The 18,624-nt window shown below is 32.2% G+C and overlaps 1 protein-coding gene across 1 annotated transcript in view; it reads left to right on the forward strand.

Moving 5' to 3' along the window:
* Positions 1-341: 341 nt before the first annotated feature.
* Positions 342-18,624, forward strand: part of LOC106471299 — a gene marked incomplete at its 3' end in the record, with an annotated part of 75,734 nt that continues 57,451 nt past the window's right edge. The window contains exons 1-9 of the mRNA XM_022399913.1: positions 342-650; positions 689-1,154; positions 5,818-5,853; positions 6,268-6,390; positions 13,641-13,934; positions 15,136-15,168; positions 15,966-16,088; positions 16,940-17,173; positions 17,933-17,986. Coding sequence (XP_022255621.1) covers positions 342-650; positions 689-1,154; positions 5,818-5,853; positions 6,268-6,390; positions 13,641-13,934; positions 15,136-15,168; positions 15,966-16,088; positions 16,940-17,173; positions 17,933-17,986 — 1,672 coding nt within the window. The remainder of the gene's footprint in view (positions 651-688; positions 1,155-5,817; positions 5,854-6,267; positions 6,391-13,640; positions 13,935-15,135; positions 15,169-15,965; positions 16,089-16,939; positions 17,174-17,932; positions 17,987-18,624) is intronic.

Consider the following 18,624-nt stretch of genomic DNA (forward strand, 5'->3'; position numbering starts at 1 on the left):
GTGATTAGAATTGAATTACTTAGATTAATAACTTTTAATAAAAAAGCAATGTATATTAGTCATATTGCATAGAAGTTTTTAAAGTAATGTAATGAAATATTTTGTTTTATTTTACAGCCTGCAATTTACTTACAGAAACATTTATTAATGCATTTCTTTCAGGTCTACATATCTTGCTGAGCATAAAAGGCCCTTGGGGAAAAGTTGGCTACAAATACAGTTCTGTGCAGTTGACAGATGAAGTCTATCTTGTAAATTATAATTCAAGAAATGAAGGAAAAATTGAAAAGAAACTAAAGTATTGTGAACCTTATCCACCACCTGTGCCTTATCCACCACCTATGCCTTATCCACCACCTGTACCTTATCCACCACCTGTGACTTATTACCCACCACCTGTACCTTATCCACCACCTGTACCTTATCCACCACCTATAACTTACCCACCACCTATAACTTACCCACCACCTGTAACTTACCCACCACCTGTAACTTTCCCACCACCTGTATATTATCCACCACCCATACCTTATCCACCACCTGTAACATATCCACCACCTGTAACATATCCATCACCTAAACCTTACCCACCACCTGTACCTTACCCACCACCTATAACTTTCCCACCACCTGTAACTTACCCAACACCTGTAACTTACCCACCACCTGTAACTTACCCACCACCTAGAACTTACCCACCACCTCTAACCTACCCACCACCTTGACTTACCCACCACCTATAACTTACCCACCACCTATAACTTACCCACCATTCATAACTTACCCACCACCTATAACTTACCCACCACCTATAACTTATCCACCACCTATAACTTACCCACCACCTATAACTTACCCACCACCTATAACTTACCCACCTTACCAACCATCTAGGACTTACCCAACACCTATAACTTACCCACCACCTGTAACTTACCCACCACCTATAACTTACCCACCACCTATAACTTACCCACCACCTATAACTTACCCACCACCTATAACTTACCTACCATCTAGGACTTACCCAACACCTATAATTTACCCTCTACCTGGTCCATCTACAAGTTGTCCTTCAGTTCCTTATTCCTGTCTCAACTGCCATCATGACATAGATTATAAACTGGAGGAAATTATTTGTACACTTGATTTCAGTAAGTTCAGGCATCATAAAATATTTAGTCTGTATATTTTGTGTAATACTTTATGTACATTAATAAGAATCACAGAATTAATGACAGCAATTAAAGATACTTTTTAGTCATTTACTGTATATTATGGGCAATCACTTATTATAAGCATGAATTCATACCTTCATATTTAAAGTACATGTAATCACTTTAATAACCAGAATCATCTCATAAAGATTTGTAACTTCTATAATAAAATAGCAGTTTGTTTTTATATACTAAGATGAACATAGTCTTAGTTAGCAGCAGATTTGGTATGGATATTAAAGAAAAATTTATTATATAGTGTTTTAAAAGTTTGCTCAGTATTTTGTTTCTAAGCATTATAAATTATATGTGATTCATAAAAAGACTTGACTATTTGTTTTACTATCCTTCCTATAATATTTCTAATATATCAACATAATATTTTTCATGGATAATAATGATACAATCACAGGTAAAGATAAAATATTTTCATCTAATATTAAGTCAGCCTCATTTGATTACTCTGGTTTTCGATACAGTATCTTATCTTTTCTCACATAATAGCACTTTCCCACTCAGTGCTGTCCTCTATATGCACAAATATTTTTGCTTGCCACTAGCCTTGAAACTCTCATCTATCCCATGTTTCAACATGGTTCAGCTGAGTTGTAGCATGCAAATAAACATTCAACAACTCTCTACCAATATGAGAGCAACACACTGTCCTATCACAGCTGGCTCCCTCTTTATTGGAGAACCTAATCTTTACTTTTCAATTTGGCACAGTGGAGATCAAATGTCTGCAAACATTTGCTCATGTTAATTGGTTTTAGTGCATGTTTATTTTTATGTTGATTAACTAATTTTTTTTCTACTTAGTAGATTTGTTATTTTCAATTCGTTTAATAATATCAGTTAAACAAATTAAAGAAATAATGACTTTTTTCTACTTGGGAAATGCCCTACAGTTGATATGACCTGAGAATTTCAAGTCACTGCAACTGCTATATCTCTGGCTTCAGGTTCCACACTTTCAGCTGAGTAGGTCCCAGTCTTTGTCAGAAGGGAGCTTGAATCCATCACGCAGCCAACAGCTTCTCTAGAACTCAGGCAGGACATATCTTTTCCTGTAAAGACTGGGCAGGATGACAAAGATTTAGAGATTCTTTTTCTTCCCCTTTCCTATGCCACGCAGTCCCGAGTTTCTCCTGTGGATGTTCCCAGGCTGCCCTCGGTTTTCCTGGATATGGTATCACAGGTATTTTACCTTTTGTCTGTATTCCCAGTTTCATATAACTCCTCTCCTTCACTCCTACATTTGGCACCTTCCTAGGAATACCTCGTTTTCCTCTCATCTCCAGATATTAGAGCCCATAATGGATAATTTCTGGCACAACTGCATGCGGGGGTCAGCATGTCTCATCCCCCATCGAGTTTTGGATCAAATATGCTTTTGTATACCATCAAGTGGATTTCCTGTTTTTGGACTCCCAACAGCTGGAGACATTGATTCAGGTTTGGGGTTCAGACCCTGATACTTCTGTGAGGTTATCCTACACCCAATTTTTCTACCTTCATTTAACCCTAATCTCCCTCATATGTTACCTTTCCTCCATTCATCTCCTCACAGAGGCTATTTGCTGATCCCCTGCGGGGTTTTTGGAGGATACTTGTAATCTTATTTTCTCCACGTTTGTGTGTTTATCCTCCTCAGCTCTTTCCCTCTAAACATGGCTCCTCTATTGTTGGAATCTCCTGAGTAGGGATGCTCTGTTAACTAATGTGCATCTACCCACGACCTACCTATGAGATCTTTGGATGGCTCCTTTTTTATGTTGGTTGACTTTTGGAGATCTACCTGATTCATTGGACTAATGGGTAGAGATACAATACTCTTCTATTTCTTCCTTGGTCTCTTAAGTGTCGCAGCCTTCACCTGCTCTTGATCCTACTCCTATTTCTCATCCTCTTCATTCAGCCTCTTTATCTGTTCCACTTAATCATGTTTCAGCAGTGAGTTGTCAGAGTATTCACCACTGAAACCCATACTGCCAAGGGTACTGGTAACTATCCTGTAAGTTCTGGCAAGGTAGGTGCACGCTTGGCCAGATTCATGCAACTAGGGCACGATTTCACGTCAGATCCATGGGTGATTCAGGTACTGTCAAAAGATTTATCCCTTCATTTCCTCAATCCTCCTCCTTTTTTTCACAGACTCAGTATCCTTTCCTCCTCCTCCTGCCAACTTATCAGGCTAGCTTATTCATCCTTATCTCCCAAATCCCAACCTTTTTTTTTTTCAGGTGTCATCTCATCAGATTTGACATCTTACCTTTTCCCTGGCTACTTACCCATATCATCTCATAAAAGAAATCATCCAGGCTAGCATGTATGTGGAACTCATCCAACACCTTCATCTCCCATTATCTCCACACAATAATTTAACTGTGAGTTGGTAAATTTCTTTTCCCTTACAGGATCACACCTCTCTTTCATATCAGATCCCACTCAGTGGTGAGTGGTGCCTGTCCAGGTATATTTATTGGCTGGGGAGCTACCATCCTACCATCTCTTGCATGATTGATTCCCAGGAAAGCTGGTTTTGGAAAGGAACTGGACCAGCCAACAAACCTACACTGTACAGCCTTTCACAAAATACTAATCAAGTTGGGAATCCTCATCATACCATCCCCTTCAGGTTTATTCCCAGAAGGTTTGGTGTGGAAAGAAGCTGGACCAGCCAACATAACCATAACAACAAGGCCTATAACACATACTGTTGAGATAGGGTGTTTGATAAGAGTGCTAGTAGGTTCATATCATGGAATATTTCATCATAGATATGCCTCTCCCAGACTGTACTGTCTCATAGACTATAATGAGTAAAGTAGAAAGGGATTGCTACCCATCCCTCTGTTTCTTAAATTGAATAATTCAGGAGTGGCCTGTTTTTCAAAATACAGTTTCATTGTCACCTTTTGTGCAGTCTCCAGTGTAGCATTCCTCTAGACTCTCCACCACACTTCCTCCCCTACTACAAGTGGAGTAAGAGAGTCCTTAACACTTACCTGTTCCTAGCCACTGGGGTGGTGGATCATGGAGGCTTCCTCCTGAATGTACTCAATCCCATTCAATCGAGAGTCAGGTGGTAATGTTCTGTTGGTGTAGATGATGTGTAATCCTCCTCCAACTGAAGACTGGAAAAAAAATACCTGAACCCACCTGGTCATAAACTGGTGATCCACCAAAATGCAGCTCACCTCTCTGGTTGGGTAACCCAAGCCTACCATCTCCTGGAAGTTGATTCCCATGAGGTCTGGTTTTGGAAAGGAGCTGGACCAGCCAATATAAGTCCTCATACATGTGATGGTAGAGATATACTAATTGAGTGAGGAACTCCCATCCCATCCTTTTCCTCAGGTCACTTCCCAGGAGATATGGTGTTGGAAAGGAACTGCACCAGCCAATAGATATACTAATCAGCCAGGGAAGCCCCATCCTATCATCTCCTGCAGGTCAGTTGCTTGACGGTCTGGTTTTGGTTTTGAGTGAACCACCATGTTACACTTCCCTTCCTATTATCCTTTGGATTCTGGGTTCCTGAGTGACTAGTTTTGGTAATGGATCTGACCTGACTAGGAAGACTGAACAGAACATTTTTTCCTTCTGTTTTCTCATCTTGAGGTGAAGACAGTAGGGATCCTCCTACTACCATGGACCAGACAATAAATACCCGATGCCACCTGGTTTTGGACTGGAGTTGACCCACTGAGTATGGTCTGATGCACCCTAGACATTCTACACCATATATCTTTATATTAAACAAACTAATCAATTGGGCAACTCTCATCCTACTATCTTGTGCAGGTTGGTTCCCAGGATACCTCATTTTGAAAAGGAACTGGACCAGCCAACGTATTTAGAATCATGGATATGCTCCTTTTTTTTCCACCCAATTTAATGACACATACTTTCATGATGGGTGAAGAGTATACCTGGTTCAGAAGTGGTGTGGTCTCCCATGCATGTGTTCCTTTAACAAGAGAAGTCACTCCATAGGCATTCTTTGTCCATTTCCGAAGGGTGCCTATCTAGGTATATTTTGCACTGGTCTCTCCACCAGGTCAGTGTGGGATTCTAGCTATTATGTGAGCGGAGGTAAGATAAGAAAAGAAAATTGTCATTTTTAATAAGACTAGTATTTTTTTTAAAACCATTAAGTTTGTTTCAAGATCAAAGGAGCTTTTTATATGTGTTGGATAAATGGACATAATTTTAACTTTGCCCACTTATACACTCTCAAAGGGTGTCATTTGTTCCAATTAACATTAGGAAGAATCGTTTTACTTTATGGGAATATTTCTTGGATCTATTTCTCTATGTTGGCTGTAAGAAGATTGAAAATAGTTGGATGAAAGACAACTTGAGATATTTAAACTTTAAAACTTGTTCTGTTTTTATTTTGATATATAAGTGTTATATAAGTAATGGTAAGATATACCCATATTTTATGTTAAATTATTCTTTGTTTTATTGTCTCATACAGTTATTTTGTAATAGATATTTTTTAACTTATATAAAATACTTCTAAGCAGTTTTATTGAATATAATGTTAGTATGAATTAACTATTCAAATATTTTAATATGTTAATCTTCTTAGTTCTCAAGATTGACATCAAAACACTTCCTGGTTCAGGTAAGTCATCACATGTAATTTTTTACCCATTTAAATACATCCTTTTATGTGAATCATCTAGAGTAATAAGAATAAATTTCATATAACCATACTATGAAATATCTTATAAATGTACATGTATAAAAATGTATTTTTATTATTATAAAAATTCACATTTTAAATACATATGTATATTTTAAATTCAAAACATAATTTGCTTTAAATAGCATATAACTAAATGTTTGTGTCATTAGAATAAAAATATTAAGTAGTATACTCTTTATGTACAATTTACAAATATTCTTTAATAGGAAAATTTAATTAATTATATTAATTTATCCTTTGATGCCTCTTCATGAAATAGCTGCTTACTTTTAAATTATTCTTAAATCTTTTGTGAGCTTGGAATTGTTCTTATTATATTTTTTTTTCTAGGATATGGATTTTCTTGTGGAAAGTTTGTAATTATCAAATTATACAAAGGTAACAAGTATGACTTTGCATATGAGATCACTTACAGCGTGAAAAAAGACTGCTATTGTGACCAACTGAAAGTTGGTAAGTTTTGGTGAATAGTTTTTAAACATAAGACTTTTTGATACTTTAGGAGAAAAAAGGGATGTTTTTGTGAGTTAATATTTGCATACACCTTCACATGATTATTAATATTTTAATCAAATAAATAACATGGTATGAGTATTTTCATTTTAAGAAGAACCCATTTAATTATCAAACACGTATAAAGTTCTGAAATGGTCTTACCTTATCTCACCCAGAGCTACCTCAATCCTTGTCTGCCTTATAAGCATTGCTAAAAGTACACCAGTCTTTTATACCTTTCAATTTACACCATTTTTTTAAACATTTCTTAAATTTAATATGCACCATATTCTGAATAACTATTCACTAATAACAACTACAAATGATATTGATCCATATGTACATTTTCTCTTTCTCTTTAATAATTGTGCTTTGTTTTTTATTATATTTTAGTTTTTTCTTATTGTCCTGTTCATTTTGATGCGTTATTCTTGCTTTTGTCCATTTTTTCTTGATTGTGTTATCAATTATATTTTTATGATTCTCGTTTGTCATTCTTCCACATTCTTATATGTTTTTAATTTTGTTTTCAACATTTTCATTTGTGCCTAAACTCAGTAGTGCTATTATACATCCTTTTAAAGTTTCAGCTTTTACTTTTTATATTGTGTGCAGAAATGTAGTTTATCTAAGTTCCATTGCAAGACTTCTTTTGGTGGATTTTCAAACTTGTTGTTTATATTCATATAGTTTATACAACCATTTTCGTCATTTTCTATTATAAAGTTTTATGTCTTTATGATGTTCATTAATATGTTTAAAAAATACATTATATTTCATTTCATTTAAAGCCATTAGAAAAGTAGTGAAATTATTACTGTACAAGCAAAAATACCCATCCCCAGTGACCAAAAAAGTTTAAGTTAATGTAGCAAAAGTACCTGTTCCCAGTGATGGGAAAAGTTTAAGTTAATCTATAAATTTGAATTATTTAATGAACTTTAAAAAGGATAATTGTGTTGCATTCTTGGTTTACTCAGAGCCAAAGCTCTGAACTTCTTATACCGCCCACTGCGAAAAGTAGTTGTTGAGTCATGCTGAGAGCCACTCAACATATGGTAAATATTTGTTATTTAAGTTGTGTCACATTTTGAAATGTGAATGATAGTGCAATTAATTTCTTACAATTTACTGTAGAATATCCTGCTTGCAAAATAAAATTTGGCATCATCATTATTCATGCCTGTTCTCCCATCATTTCAAAAGTGAATATTGAGCTTTGCCTGTGTGTGCAGCTTTTCAACCAGGAGACAGACAAACGCTCAGACAAACACTATGGTTTGCAATATATGTAAGATTAATGGCCTTTGTCTTTGTGCTTATGAGCAATAGCATTGCTAATACTGAGGTAATGGACTTCTCACTTGTAAACCTCCTCTCTGTACAAAGAAGGTTTTTTCAAACATAAAAAAAAGAAGTTGTTAATTTTTAAAGGTATTTCTGTATCTTTTTCATTGTTTTTTATTTTATTTAATGAAATATCAATGGCTTCTTTCTCCTGTATTTGATAATACATTGATCATATATTAAAGCTACAGTTACTACTATTAGTTTTCTTTCTTCACTTTGTTTGTTACTTCATAAGAGTTGTACATGAGAGTTTTCTCATTTTTTGTATATCTTTTTAGGATACAATCTAATCATTTGCATAATTCATAATTAAAGTTTTCATTTATTAATTGGGTTGGTCATTTCACTGAGAAAGATTCTTAATATATCTTTGATGTTCCAAATAACTGTGGTATACTTATGTCTGTTCTTCGTAAAAGTAATTAAAGCTAAATGAAGATCAAATTTAGATCTTTTAATTATTGTAAACATGTATTTAGTTTCTTTTCCCTTATTTCATTAAGGTCTTTCTTTACTTTTTTCAAAATTTGTAGAAATCTCAATTTCTTTGATTTTTTTCATTGTATTCCATTTTTGATAGTACCACAAAAGTATTTCCTTTATCAGCCTTTGTAATTATGACTTTTCATTTGCTGTAGATTGCTTACAGCTCTTTTATCTTCTGTGCTAATAATTTGTTTGCCTATTTCATATTCTTTGGATTACTATTTCTGATTTCATCAAAATTTCCTTTAGGAAATCACTTATTGTTCTTGTTTTTGGTTTCTTTGGAAAATAACTTGTTATTTTAGGTCTGTTTATCTTATATAAATCTTGTTTAGCTTCTCCCATTGTTCTGTTTGCTTCTTTAATAATTGTACTTTGTTTTTTATTATATTTTAGTTTTTTCTTATTTTCCTCATCATTTATGATGCAAATGTTGTTGTACTTGCAAGATGATTTCATTTAGACCTTTTTCTTAAATAGTTCATTTCTCTACATTTTACAAGTTTAATAGTTTTTAGTATTTTTCTTGAGTGGCCTCTATAATTTATAAGACTTTAGGGTGAAAGTATCTTGTTTTATCCTTAGAAATGTTGGACATAATTTTTCTTCTTTATATACTTTTTAAAACTTTAATTTGGTTTCCATTTTCTACCAAAGTTATTTAAAATGAAAAATATGACAATGGTAAAGTCTATAAAATAGAATGTGTTTAGACTGAAATTTTCAGTGTATGAGTAGCAGGTAGCAAAAGAATCAAATCATCTAGCAAATGCAGTAAGCACAGAAGACTACAATAACCTTTACAAAATAGTAAAAGACAAAGTTAGAAAAATTACAGATGATATAACTTAAAAACATACAAGAAAATTAATTCATTGGAAAACCAAGCATGCAAATGAAATAAAAACCATCAATTAACGATCGCATACATGATATATTCTTGTGTTGTTTATTTTGTAGAATAGCCTTAATTTGAGTAATAGAGTTCATTACTGAAAATATTTGCTCCTCATAAAGTAGAAACATTGAGCAAATAAAACAAATTGAAAGACTTTCTGGATTCACAGTCATTTTATTTATTCATCATTAAAATATTACATCTCCCAGAATACAATGCCTTCAGTTACTAAGCGACACTACACAATGAAAACCCTCCCAACAAAATGTTATCAAGTCTCTGGTTAGTCCTATTGTCTTTGTAAACAATCACAGTAAGAGTTAAGAAAATTTTGAAGTGTGCGAATCTGAGTGCAACAAGAAAATTAAATTGGTACCTTGGGCCTCAACAACTGCTAAAGAAAGTGCCTGAAACATAAAATGAAACTGTTTTATAACTTATTAATGCATTTCATTATTTGATATATGTGTGTTATGAGCTTGTATAAGCTATTCCATGGAATTATAATTAAATTTTAATATGTTTACTAAGTTTAGGAATTTGAATTTCATGTTAATTAATTAATTTGTAGAGTCAATCTGAAACCTCACTGAAGAAAATGCTCAAGTTGATAAGAAACCTTGTAAAACAGACAGTGTGTTTGTAATATTAATGTAAATATTCTACAGCAAAAATAATAATTCTTTCTTAGAACTTATTAATGCATCTTCCACAGGTTTTCTTCCACTTATTCTTGAAAAAAAAACACACTTTCACCTTTCCCAAATCCATCTGTCTGCCACCTCTTTCAAAATCCTGGAGTCATCATTGAGAACAGTACAAATTAAATTTTTAAAATGTTAAAGTATTAAATTTAGAGAAGAACCTAAGAAAAAGAAAAATCTGGAAGCACTAAGAATAAAGAAATTAAAACCTAACATAAATGAAATGCTATTATATTTCTGTTAAGTTAATTGCATTATAAAACACATAAAACTAATATTGTTGTAAACACTATTACTGGATTGGATTTCTTTGTAATCTGAATACATTTTAATTCTGAATGTTGCACATAATATATCTCCCTCTGTTACCCCAAAAATAGCTATTTAAAACCTTTTTAGAGTATGAGTATAGTCTTTTCTTTTGTAATTCATAATTAATTCTGTTTTAAGAATATTGTATCATCTGATCTTTTACCATTACATAGGTACTTTATCATAATGGTTTTCTTGTATTTTTCTGATTTCTTCCATTTAAAAGAGGAAAACTTGATATAAATAATTAATGTGTATCAATATTTTAGGACCTATTTTAGTGGAGGTTTTAATGTTTATGGGTATCAGTATAACATGTGCCCCTTATGTCTCAGAGGTAAGTCTGAGGGACTTTGAATATAATATTCTGATACAATATGTATCATCTTCTCACATATGGCTTTCCTGATTCATTGCTGCCCTCTGTATGTGAACTTTTTTGTTCACCACCAGCCTTGAGGCTTTCACCTAAACTTGTCTGTTTTCACATGACATTGCTGCATGCAAATGAGCATGTAACAACCGTCCACAAATAGGAGTGTGACACACCCTCCTAGCACAGGACACACTCCCTCTATACTGATTGTTCAATTATCACTTCTTGATTTAGCATTCATGTGTTAAGATATGTTATTGTGTTTTTTTGCACTTTAACTTTTGTGATATTGGAATTTGTTGTGGAAACCTTCAATTTGGATTTTAGTTTTCAAACATTTCTGCACCTGCAGATTTTCTGACATTTTATTTCCACATTATGAATTCCCAAGTCACAGTAACTTCAAATTTGTCTGGTGTGGGACAACTAGACATTGCTTATGCTACACAAACAATTAAAATGGCATCAGGTTTCTCTTTGTCTGTTGAACAAGTGATGTCTATTTTGGGACAGGAGAGGGAGTCTCTCATGCAGCCTAGAAATTCTTCAGTTGGTCTTGCTCTTTCTGTTTTGGGGCCTTTGACCTTCTCTTCTGGGCCCTTTCTCTGCATGTCTGCCTTGTGGCCTGTTATTTTCTAGGTGTCCTGAATCATGTTGTGAATTGTTGCTTGTGGCCAGACAAGATTTCTCCTACAGTGTGGTCCCTCAATTCTCATGTTTTTCAAAGGCTGTGCTCTTGTCTAGGCACCCCTCATAATGATGCCTTAACCATTTAGAACAATATCAAGCTTCCTCTCTTCTGGTCTCCTGTTTTGCATCCATCGGCTCTAGCAATGGATGCATTTAAGCAGGACTGGTCCAAGCTTTTCCTTTAGGTTTGTCTTCCTATTCATATCCTCCCTCATGTTCTTTTTCTCATTCAGAAAATTCTTTGAGGTCCTTCTGGTGGCACCCTATTGGCAAGCTCAATTGTGGTTTCTTATGTTGAATTTTTTGCTATCCTCCTCTTCCATTCTTCCCATTCTCTTCTTCCTCGATCTTGTACTTCGCTCTTTCATCTAGCTGTATCATTTCTCCAACTTCATGCAGGGGATTTGTCTGGTTCTTTTCACATTGTTCAGGACTCTTTTTTCATATGTAGCCTCCCTCTTTTCCCATTCTGTTCACCTGTCCACCATCATCATCATGTATCAATGGAAGTGGCATAATTTTTGCTTTTTGTTGCTGCACCATTCTTTTTCCCCTTCTCATCATTTTGTTCCCCATCTGTTTGTGTGCTTCACTGGGATCTTCAACCATGGCTCATCACTTTTGATTATTGCTGGTTACCAGGAGCTCCTTTTTTATTACTTTCCAATTTTCCCATTACCTTTGGGGTTTTTCCTCCACAGTCCTTACTATGCTCTTTCATTCCTTTCACCTCCATTGCCCTTCCTATCCTTCTAGCCTACCTGAGTGGGACCTTATTATTGTTTTCTATGCCCTTAAACTAACTCCCTAAGATGCTTTTGCTTTCTGTTTCGTACATCATCTCTCCTTTGACTCTACACTTATGGGTTAGGTCCAAAAGGCCTAACATGCACCACCAAAGTAACCAGTCATTAGTCATACTATTACTGTTAATAAGGTATGCATATCTTCACAAAGTTTAGCAGACTAACAGAAAACGTTACAATGCTTTTGCACAGAAAAAATCTGTTTTTTTTAAATTAAGTACTTTAACTAAACATGTGTTCATAAATTTGGTTATGAATTTATCTGACAAACTTAAAAATTCGTCATACATAAGGTAATGATTCACCACTGATGCCATTACTATTTTTATGGACTATAGTGAAATACTTTCAAGAGCAAAACAAACATATTTTGGACACCACATTTCTCCCACAGAAACATTTTGATTACCATATGTATATAATTATTAAAACTATTTACTTATAAATTTCTAGATTTCAGCTACTTTTTTTTAAAAATAGAAAAGTAAGTAAAATATATATAGAAAACAATGATCTGTAGTACTTACAATATTACGAACTTCTTTTGGACTTGTACATTGTACTTGCTAACCCTTGTTGAATCTTGCACATGGAGGGAGTAGACAAATTAATTTTTGTAGATTTTTACATATTCATTTTGAGATACCAAGAAATTATAAATTTAGAGTTTGATACCAAAAAAAAAAACACTCTAATTTACTTGTATTTTAAATAAGCTATATGAAGGTCTAAAAATTTTGTATATGTTTGGACTATTACTTGATCATCACACTACAAACTCTCCAATGGTATAATGACTTTCTCATTATCAATAATTTAGGAAGACTGACAGTATTATATAATTCAAAATGAGCACTTTCGATTGGCTTAAAACATGTACATGAACTAATTACATGTGGCTTCTAAATTTCACTCTGAGTAAAGAAGGTACAGAAAAGTGTACCCGTAAGCATAGAATTAAGGCCTATTTCCTCATCCTTTTGGCTGTGGTCATCTATGCTTTGAATGTATGCCATTGATTCTTCATGCATTCTTTTTCATTGCTCCTATGCCATTCTCCATTCTGATCACACTTTTCACCCTCAACCATTTGCAGCATTTCTCATCTGTCTTCTCACTTGGATCCTGTGTCTGTGTACTCCATTGTTATTTGACTTGCACTTCTCCCTTTGTAATTCCCAGTCCATTCTTTTGATTCCTTCAATTATTTCTTCCACTCATGTTCTTTCACCCTTTCCCTCTCTGGATGGCTTTATCAGCTTGTCCATTTTGTGTATTCTTCATTGGGTGGAACTTACATTGGTGATTCAAATAAACTTATATTGTGAAACTACCAGATGAGGCTGGTACACAACAGTTTTTGTAGAGAGTAAAGTTAAACACACCATCTTGCATTTTATATAATAAAAAACAACATTTAAAAACCTAATGCTTGCCATAGACTTACTTAAGGTGACAAGTTTAAACAGAGCAGTGCTCATTAGAATTATTGCATAGAGTTGTTTTAAGTAATGCAATGAATCATTATGTTGTAATTTCCATTCTATTCTTTATTAAATTATCATTTAATAATTTCTTTCTTTTAGGTTTGTATATCTTACTGAGTGTGAAAGATCCTTGGCGCAAAGTTGGCCACAAATATAGTGCCCTGCAGTTGACAGACCTCGTCTATCTCATAAATTATAACTTAATAAATGAAGAGAAAATTGTAAAGAAACTAAAGTATTGTGAACCGTATCCACCACCAGGACCTTACCAACCATCTTTAGGTTATCCACCTTTGCCACATGAACCTTGTCCTCCTTCAGGCCCTTTTTGTCCAGTATGTTTGGATACAGTAACACAGGAGTTGAAGAATATTATTTGCAGTTTTGTTCTTAGTGAGTGTTTATTACTTTATATGTCATAGTTGCTATTAATATATTTGTTAGAATTAGTTATATAATTGTTTTTTCACTTCAAAAGTAATTCAGTTTTTTCTTAAATTTAACTCTTATAATGATGTATAATAACAAACCTTAACCTTATCATAGTCTTTCTATTTTTACAATTTTGAAACAGTGATATGTTATTATATTTTACTGATATTTTGTAGCATATCAATGTTTCGCTTTTAAGATAAACTTATAAGAGACTTATCGCAATCAATTTCAATTTTTTTATATATTTTTTTGTAAATAAAATGGGTAAATCTTGTGTTGCTTCATTTTGGTGTGGTGTCAGAATTTGAAGGTAATGTGATAAGTATAATGCTTTTTCCTTGATATGTTTTTTTAAACAAATCAGTATTCTTGTCACTAGTTTCTCATATACATATACATAGTGCATGGTATGAGATGCAAAACAATATATGTAAATAATGATTTTGTTTATTGAGAGAAACTATTCTCAAGAAAAATGTTTTCATTAGAAGCTGATCACAACTTTAAAACCCATGTTAAAATGGTAACTTAAATAAGGGAATTCTACCTTTAAACAAGAAAGAATGTACTGCAATCTGCAGTTTGAAACTATAAAAAAAAGGCACTGAGAAAACAGTATAGCTATAACAAATACTTGATTTTCCTTTTCAGCTTCAAACTGCAATAAAATAAAAGCATAAACTTATGTTTTTGTATGTCCAACAGTCTTATGAAATTTTAATTTAGCATTTAAGTATTTTAGTCTAATTAATTTTTATTCTGATTAGAAATTTACTTATAATATTGTATACTAATATCATAATTAGTATTTTTTAATTATTTCAAAAAGAGAGAAAAATTAATTAGCTCTTTTATTATTATGTAAGTGATTGTCATTACAGTTGTGATATGTAAAATACATAAAACTAACAAACTCTTGGATTTTTTCAAGATAATGAATAGGTTTTATATTTATTTGTGGTACATGCAACACCTATCAAATAAACTTCTTTTCAGAGATAAGCAACAAAAAGCCTAGGGATTAGAATAACAGATATTCTTAGACCTTTGTTTCTTTATCCAAATGACTAGCAAATTGATTGAATTGTTGTGGTGAAGTTTGTTATGGTTGATTAAAAACACATTTTTATATACATAAACATTCATTTAACCATTTCAGTTCACAAAAGTCTTTGGAAAAATGTTCATAGAGGTAAGCTGTTACGAATTTCAGTCTTTAATATACTTCATTAATAAATTATATAATTAAACGTTTTTATTTTAAAACATCTTTAGAAAGTCAATCATAGTAAAACTTTTTTTGATAAATAATAACAGTAATGTGTTTTTTAGCTGATAATTATCTAATTGATCATTTCATGAATGTTTTGATCATTTTAAAATGGTTATTTAGTCATGATTTCGGTTGTAATGATTAGTCATTTAGAATGTGTTGTATTAACTATCTGAAACCATGTATATTTTTTTTTGGAATGTTAATTTTGCTAGGATTCAGAAGTAAATAACGAATTAATATAGTTATTCTAGTTATCTCCAAAAGTTTTGAAACAATTACTTGAAACATTTTTGTAGGGCTACTTTCTTCATTTGAAACAATTAATTGTAGTTGCATCTAAAAGTTTATTCTTAACTTTGGTTAACATAAACTGGAGTTTTTTACAGGACATTTATATCAAGGTAAATAAAATAATGACCTGTATCTCCAGAATGTATCTTTATGAGCTCAAAATTTCACTATTACAGCTCCTGACAAAGATATAATAGCAAAATATTGAGTTAAGAAAGATACATACTGGAGATATACGTCACTATTTTACTTATGCATCTAGAAGTTTATTTTTTATTGCAATTTAAGAAGTACAGAAAGTATTACAAAAGTTTCTTTTTTTAGCCATTATTGGCTGCAATATTTTAACTGTAGAATTTCCTTCATATATGATTGCTTTTTGAAATTGATATTTTTTCTGATTATATGAAATTACTTTTTAGGCTATGGAAGTTTCTGTGGAACCCTTGAAATAGAGAAAACATATCATAACAAATTTGGCCAGCCTTCAAAAGAGATTCTTAGTATGAAAGACCATTGTGTCTGTAACCAAATTCCTAAAGATGGTATGTTTGCAAATGTTTAAGTCTCTTCATAGGGCTTTAATATAATTTCTCTAGAAAAAAAATTCAAATATAGAGCTTCATTCACAAAAGACAGTTTTATTATAGTTAGTATTTCTTTTTTATGACAGACAATGTAGTTTTAATTTATATTTTAATTTATCATCTGATCTTTTGAGTAGTAGAGCAAGTCTTTCCAAATGAATACAGTAAGAAAACAAATGGTGGTGTAACATACTTACAGAAAACAAAAATTCTACACTATTGCAAACACTCTGTCTTCATCTATTTAGTTTCATGTGAAATATATATTTGACTTCAGTGACTCTACAATTATAACATTAGTAGGTTTCATCTTAGGTCATCTGGAAACACCAAACTGTAAGGTATGCACCCATCCACCTCCAAATACATGCATACTGGTACCATTATCAAATCACTTTAAACACTACATTTAGTATAATATTACTGATGTTTTTTCACTATTATATTAACCTAAAGCCAGTAATTTATAATATTAGAGAATTGTTCTGTACAAGAAGATAAGTATCAGTTTGGTTAGTCAATAAAACATTATTAATGAAATCATAATTGCTAAACCTTATTGATTGTTTCTTTCTTAGTTTAGTTAACATTTTTGATAAATGTGGAAACAAATTGTACTTCACAGTTCTTTCATGTAATAGTAAATCATTTCTCACAAAATTCTTAAAATACAAGGTATATTATACTAGCCAATATTTAATATGTATATGGATGTGTGCACGTTTGTTTTTGTGTTCTTATTATTTTATCTAGTATCGTGTTTTTCTTTTGGTACTTTCATGTACTTGAATCAAATTCTTTTTTTACAGGAGGAAAGGTGATTATTATTTTTAAAGAAAAAAGCTTTGATAGCGGTAATCTCTACATTCTCCCATACAATTACAAGAATGAAAAAGATGTTGAAAATGCTTTAAGTTACTGTACGAATTTAGATCTTTATCTTCCAAAACCACACGGCTGTCCTGATAAACACCATTCTTGCCCAAACTGTTACCAATCATTGACAAATGAAGTGATGGATAAAATTTGCTCCTTCTTTATAGGTTAGTTCAGAAACAATTTTGTTTATATTGGCTATTCTTTTAAAACTCTTGATTTATTCATCAACTACACCTTCTTCCAGTGTGAAAGCTAATAACCCCTTATAAATCCAGTTACTGCAATGTTTTTTGACAATCTCAACATTTTTCATAATATCCAATTATAGTTTCCTAAAGTTGAGCTTAGTGTAAATAATAAACATACCATATAATTGCATTAAATATTAATTTAGAAAACAATACGTTTGACAAAATAAGATTATTACAAACTATATAACAATTACATCAAGCTTGTTGTCAATTTGAAATGATTACTTTTGTATTTAGGTGATTGGAATGTTTTTAAAGCACACTATATTTTTTAAACATATGAATCCATTTATTTCCAACAAACTGTGTGTTTTGTCATTGTTTTTAAATACCTTCAGCTTTCACATGTCCTCCTGTATCTTCTGCTTGATTTTGATATACAGTATCAGAATAACAAACTATAATAATTTCTTAATCCATAAGTATTTTATTAAAGTAACAAAAATGTTATGTTGTCAGTTTGAAATTGCATTGTAATTATATTGAATCCCCAATTGTGAATAAAAACGATTAGTTTTTCTATGTTAAAAGTAACCGATAAAGTAAGCTAAATCCATTTCAATCTTACTTGTTAACAGTCTTCTTGCATTATGTAAAATGAGATAAGATAAAATTCTTTCTCTTTCAAAATCTTATTGTAACCATACTTTTTTACCTTTTTTTAAATATTAGTACTTGAAGTAAGATTTGAATTTGGAAGAAAATACTTGGGAGAAGAAATGCCAGGTAAGAATTATACTTGGATGGTTTTAGGATTGAAGTTTCATGAAATAAATGATTATGTGCATAAATTATGTTACTATCTCAGAGATACTGATTTGATGTATTTGATCATTATATTTCTTAAAACTGTAATAAAAAATATAAAGTACTGTAATATGATTAAGTCAAATGTACTTATAGACAAAATCAAAGAGTGTGCCACACTGTGCTTTCTGAAATCATTTCCCTAAATATTTTAATATAGGAGGTATATTAAATACATTTTTCACTTTTTAATTTTATTGAAATCACAAAATAGCATAGGCACACAGTAATGTTAACTGACAAAAATAGGATAAATTAAACTCAATTGTGATTGAATAGTTATATATATATTGCTATATGTTAATTCTTGCCTGTGCTATTATGCAGGAATGATGCAAATGTCATCCCTGCTATCCTGTTTGCATTGTTTTTGAAGGATTAATATCAACAGTTCCTACACTTACTTTCTTTTTTGAAACATTTTTTCTTTACTTGTTTGCTTGTTTTTTTTAAGACAGTATTTCAATAAACATAGGAAGGTTGTAATGGCTGGAGACGGCTTGAATGGGTAATGAAGAAAAACTTTAATATAAGTTTAACATAACAGCAAATGTACA

The sequence above is a fragment of the Limulus polyphemus genome, unplaced genomic scaffold (assembly GCF_000517525.1).
Source record: "Limulus polyphemus unplaced genomic scaffold, Limulus_polyphemus-2.1.2 Scaffold4526, whole genome shotgun sequence".
Taxonomy (NCBI): domain Eukaryota; kingdom Metazoa; phylum Arthropoda; class Merostomata; order Xiphosura; family Limulidae; genus Limulus; species Limulus polyphemus.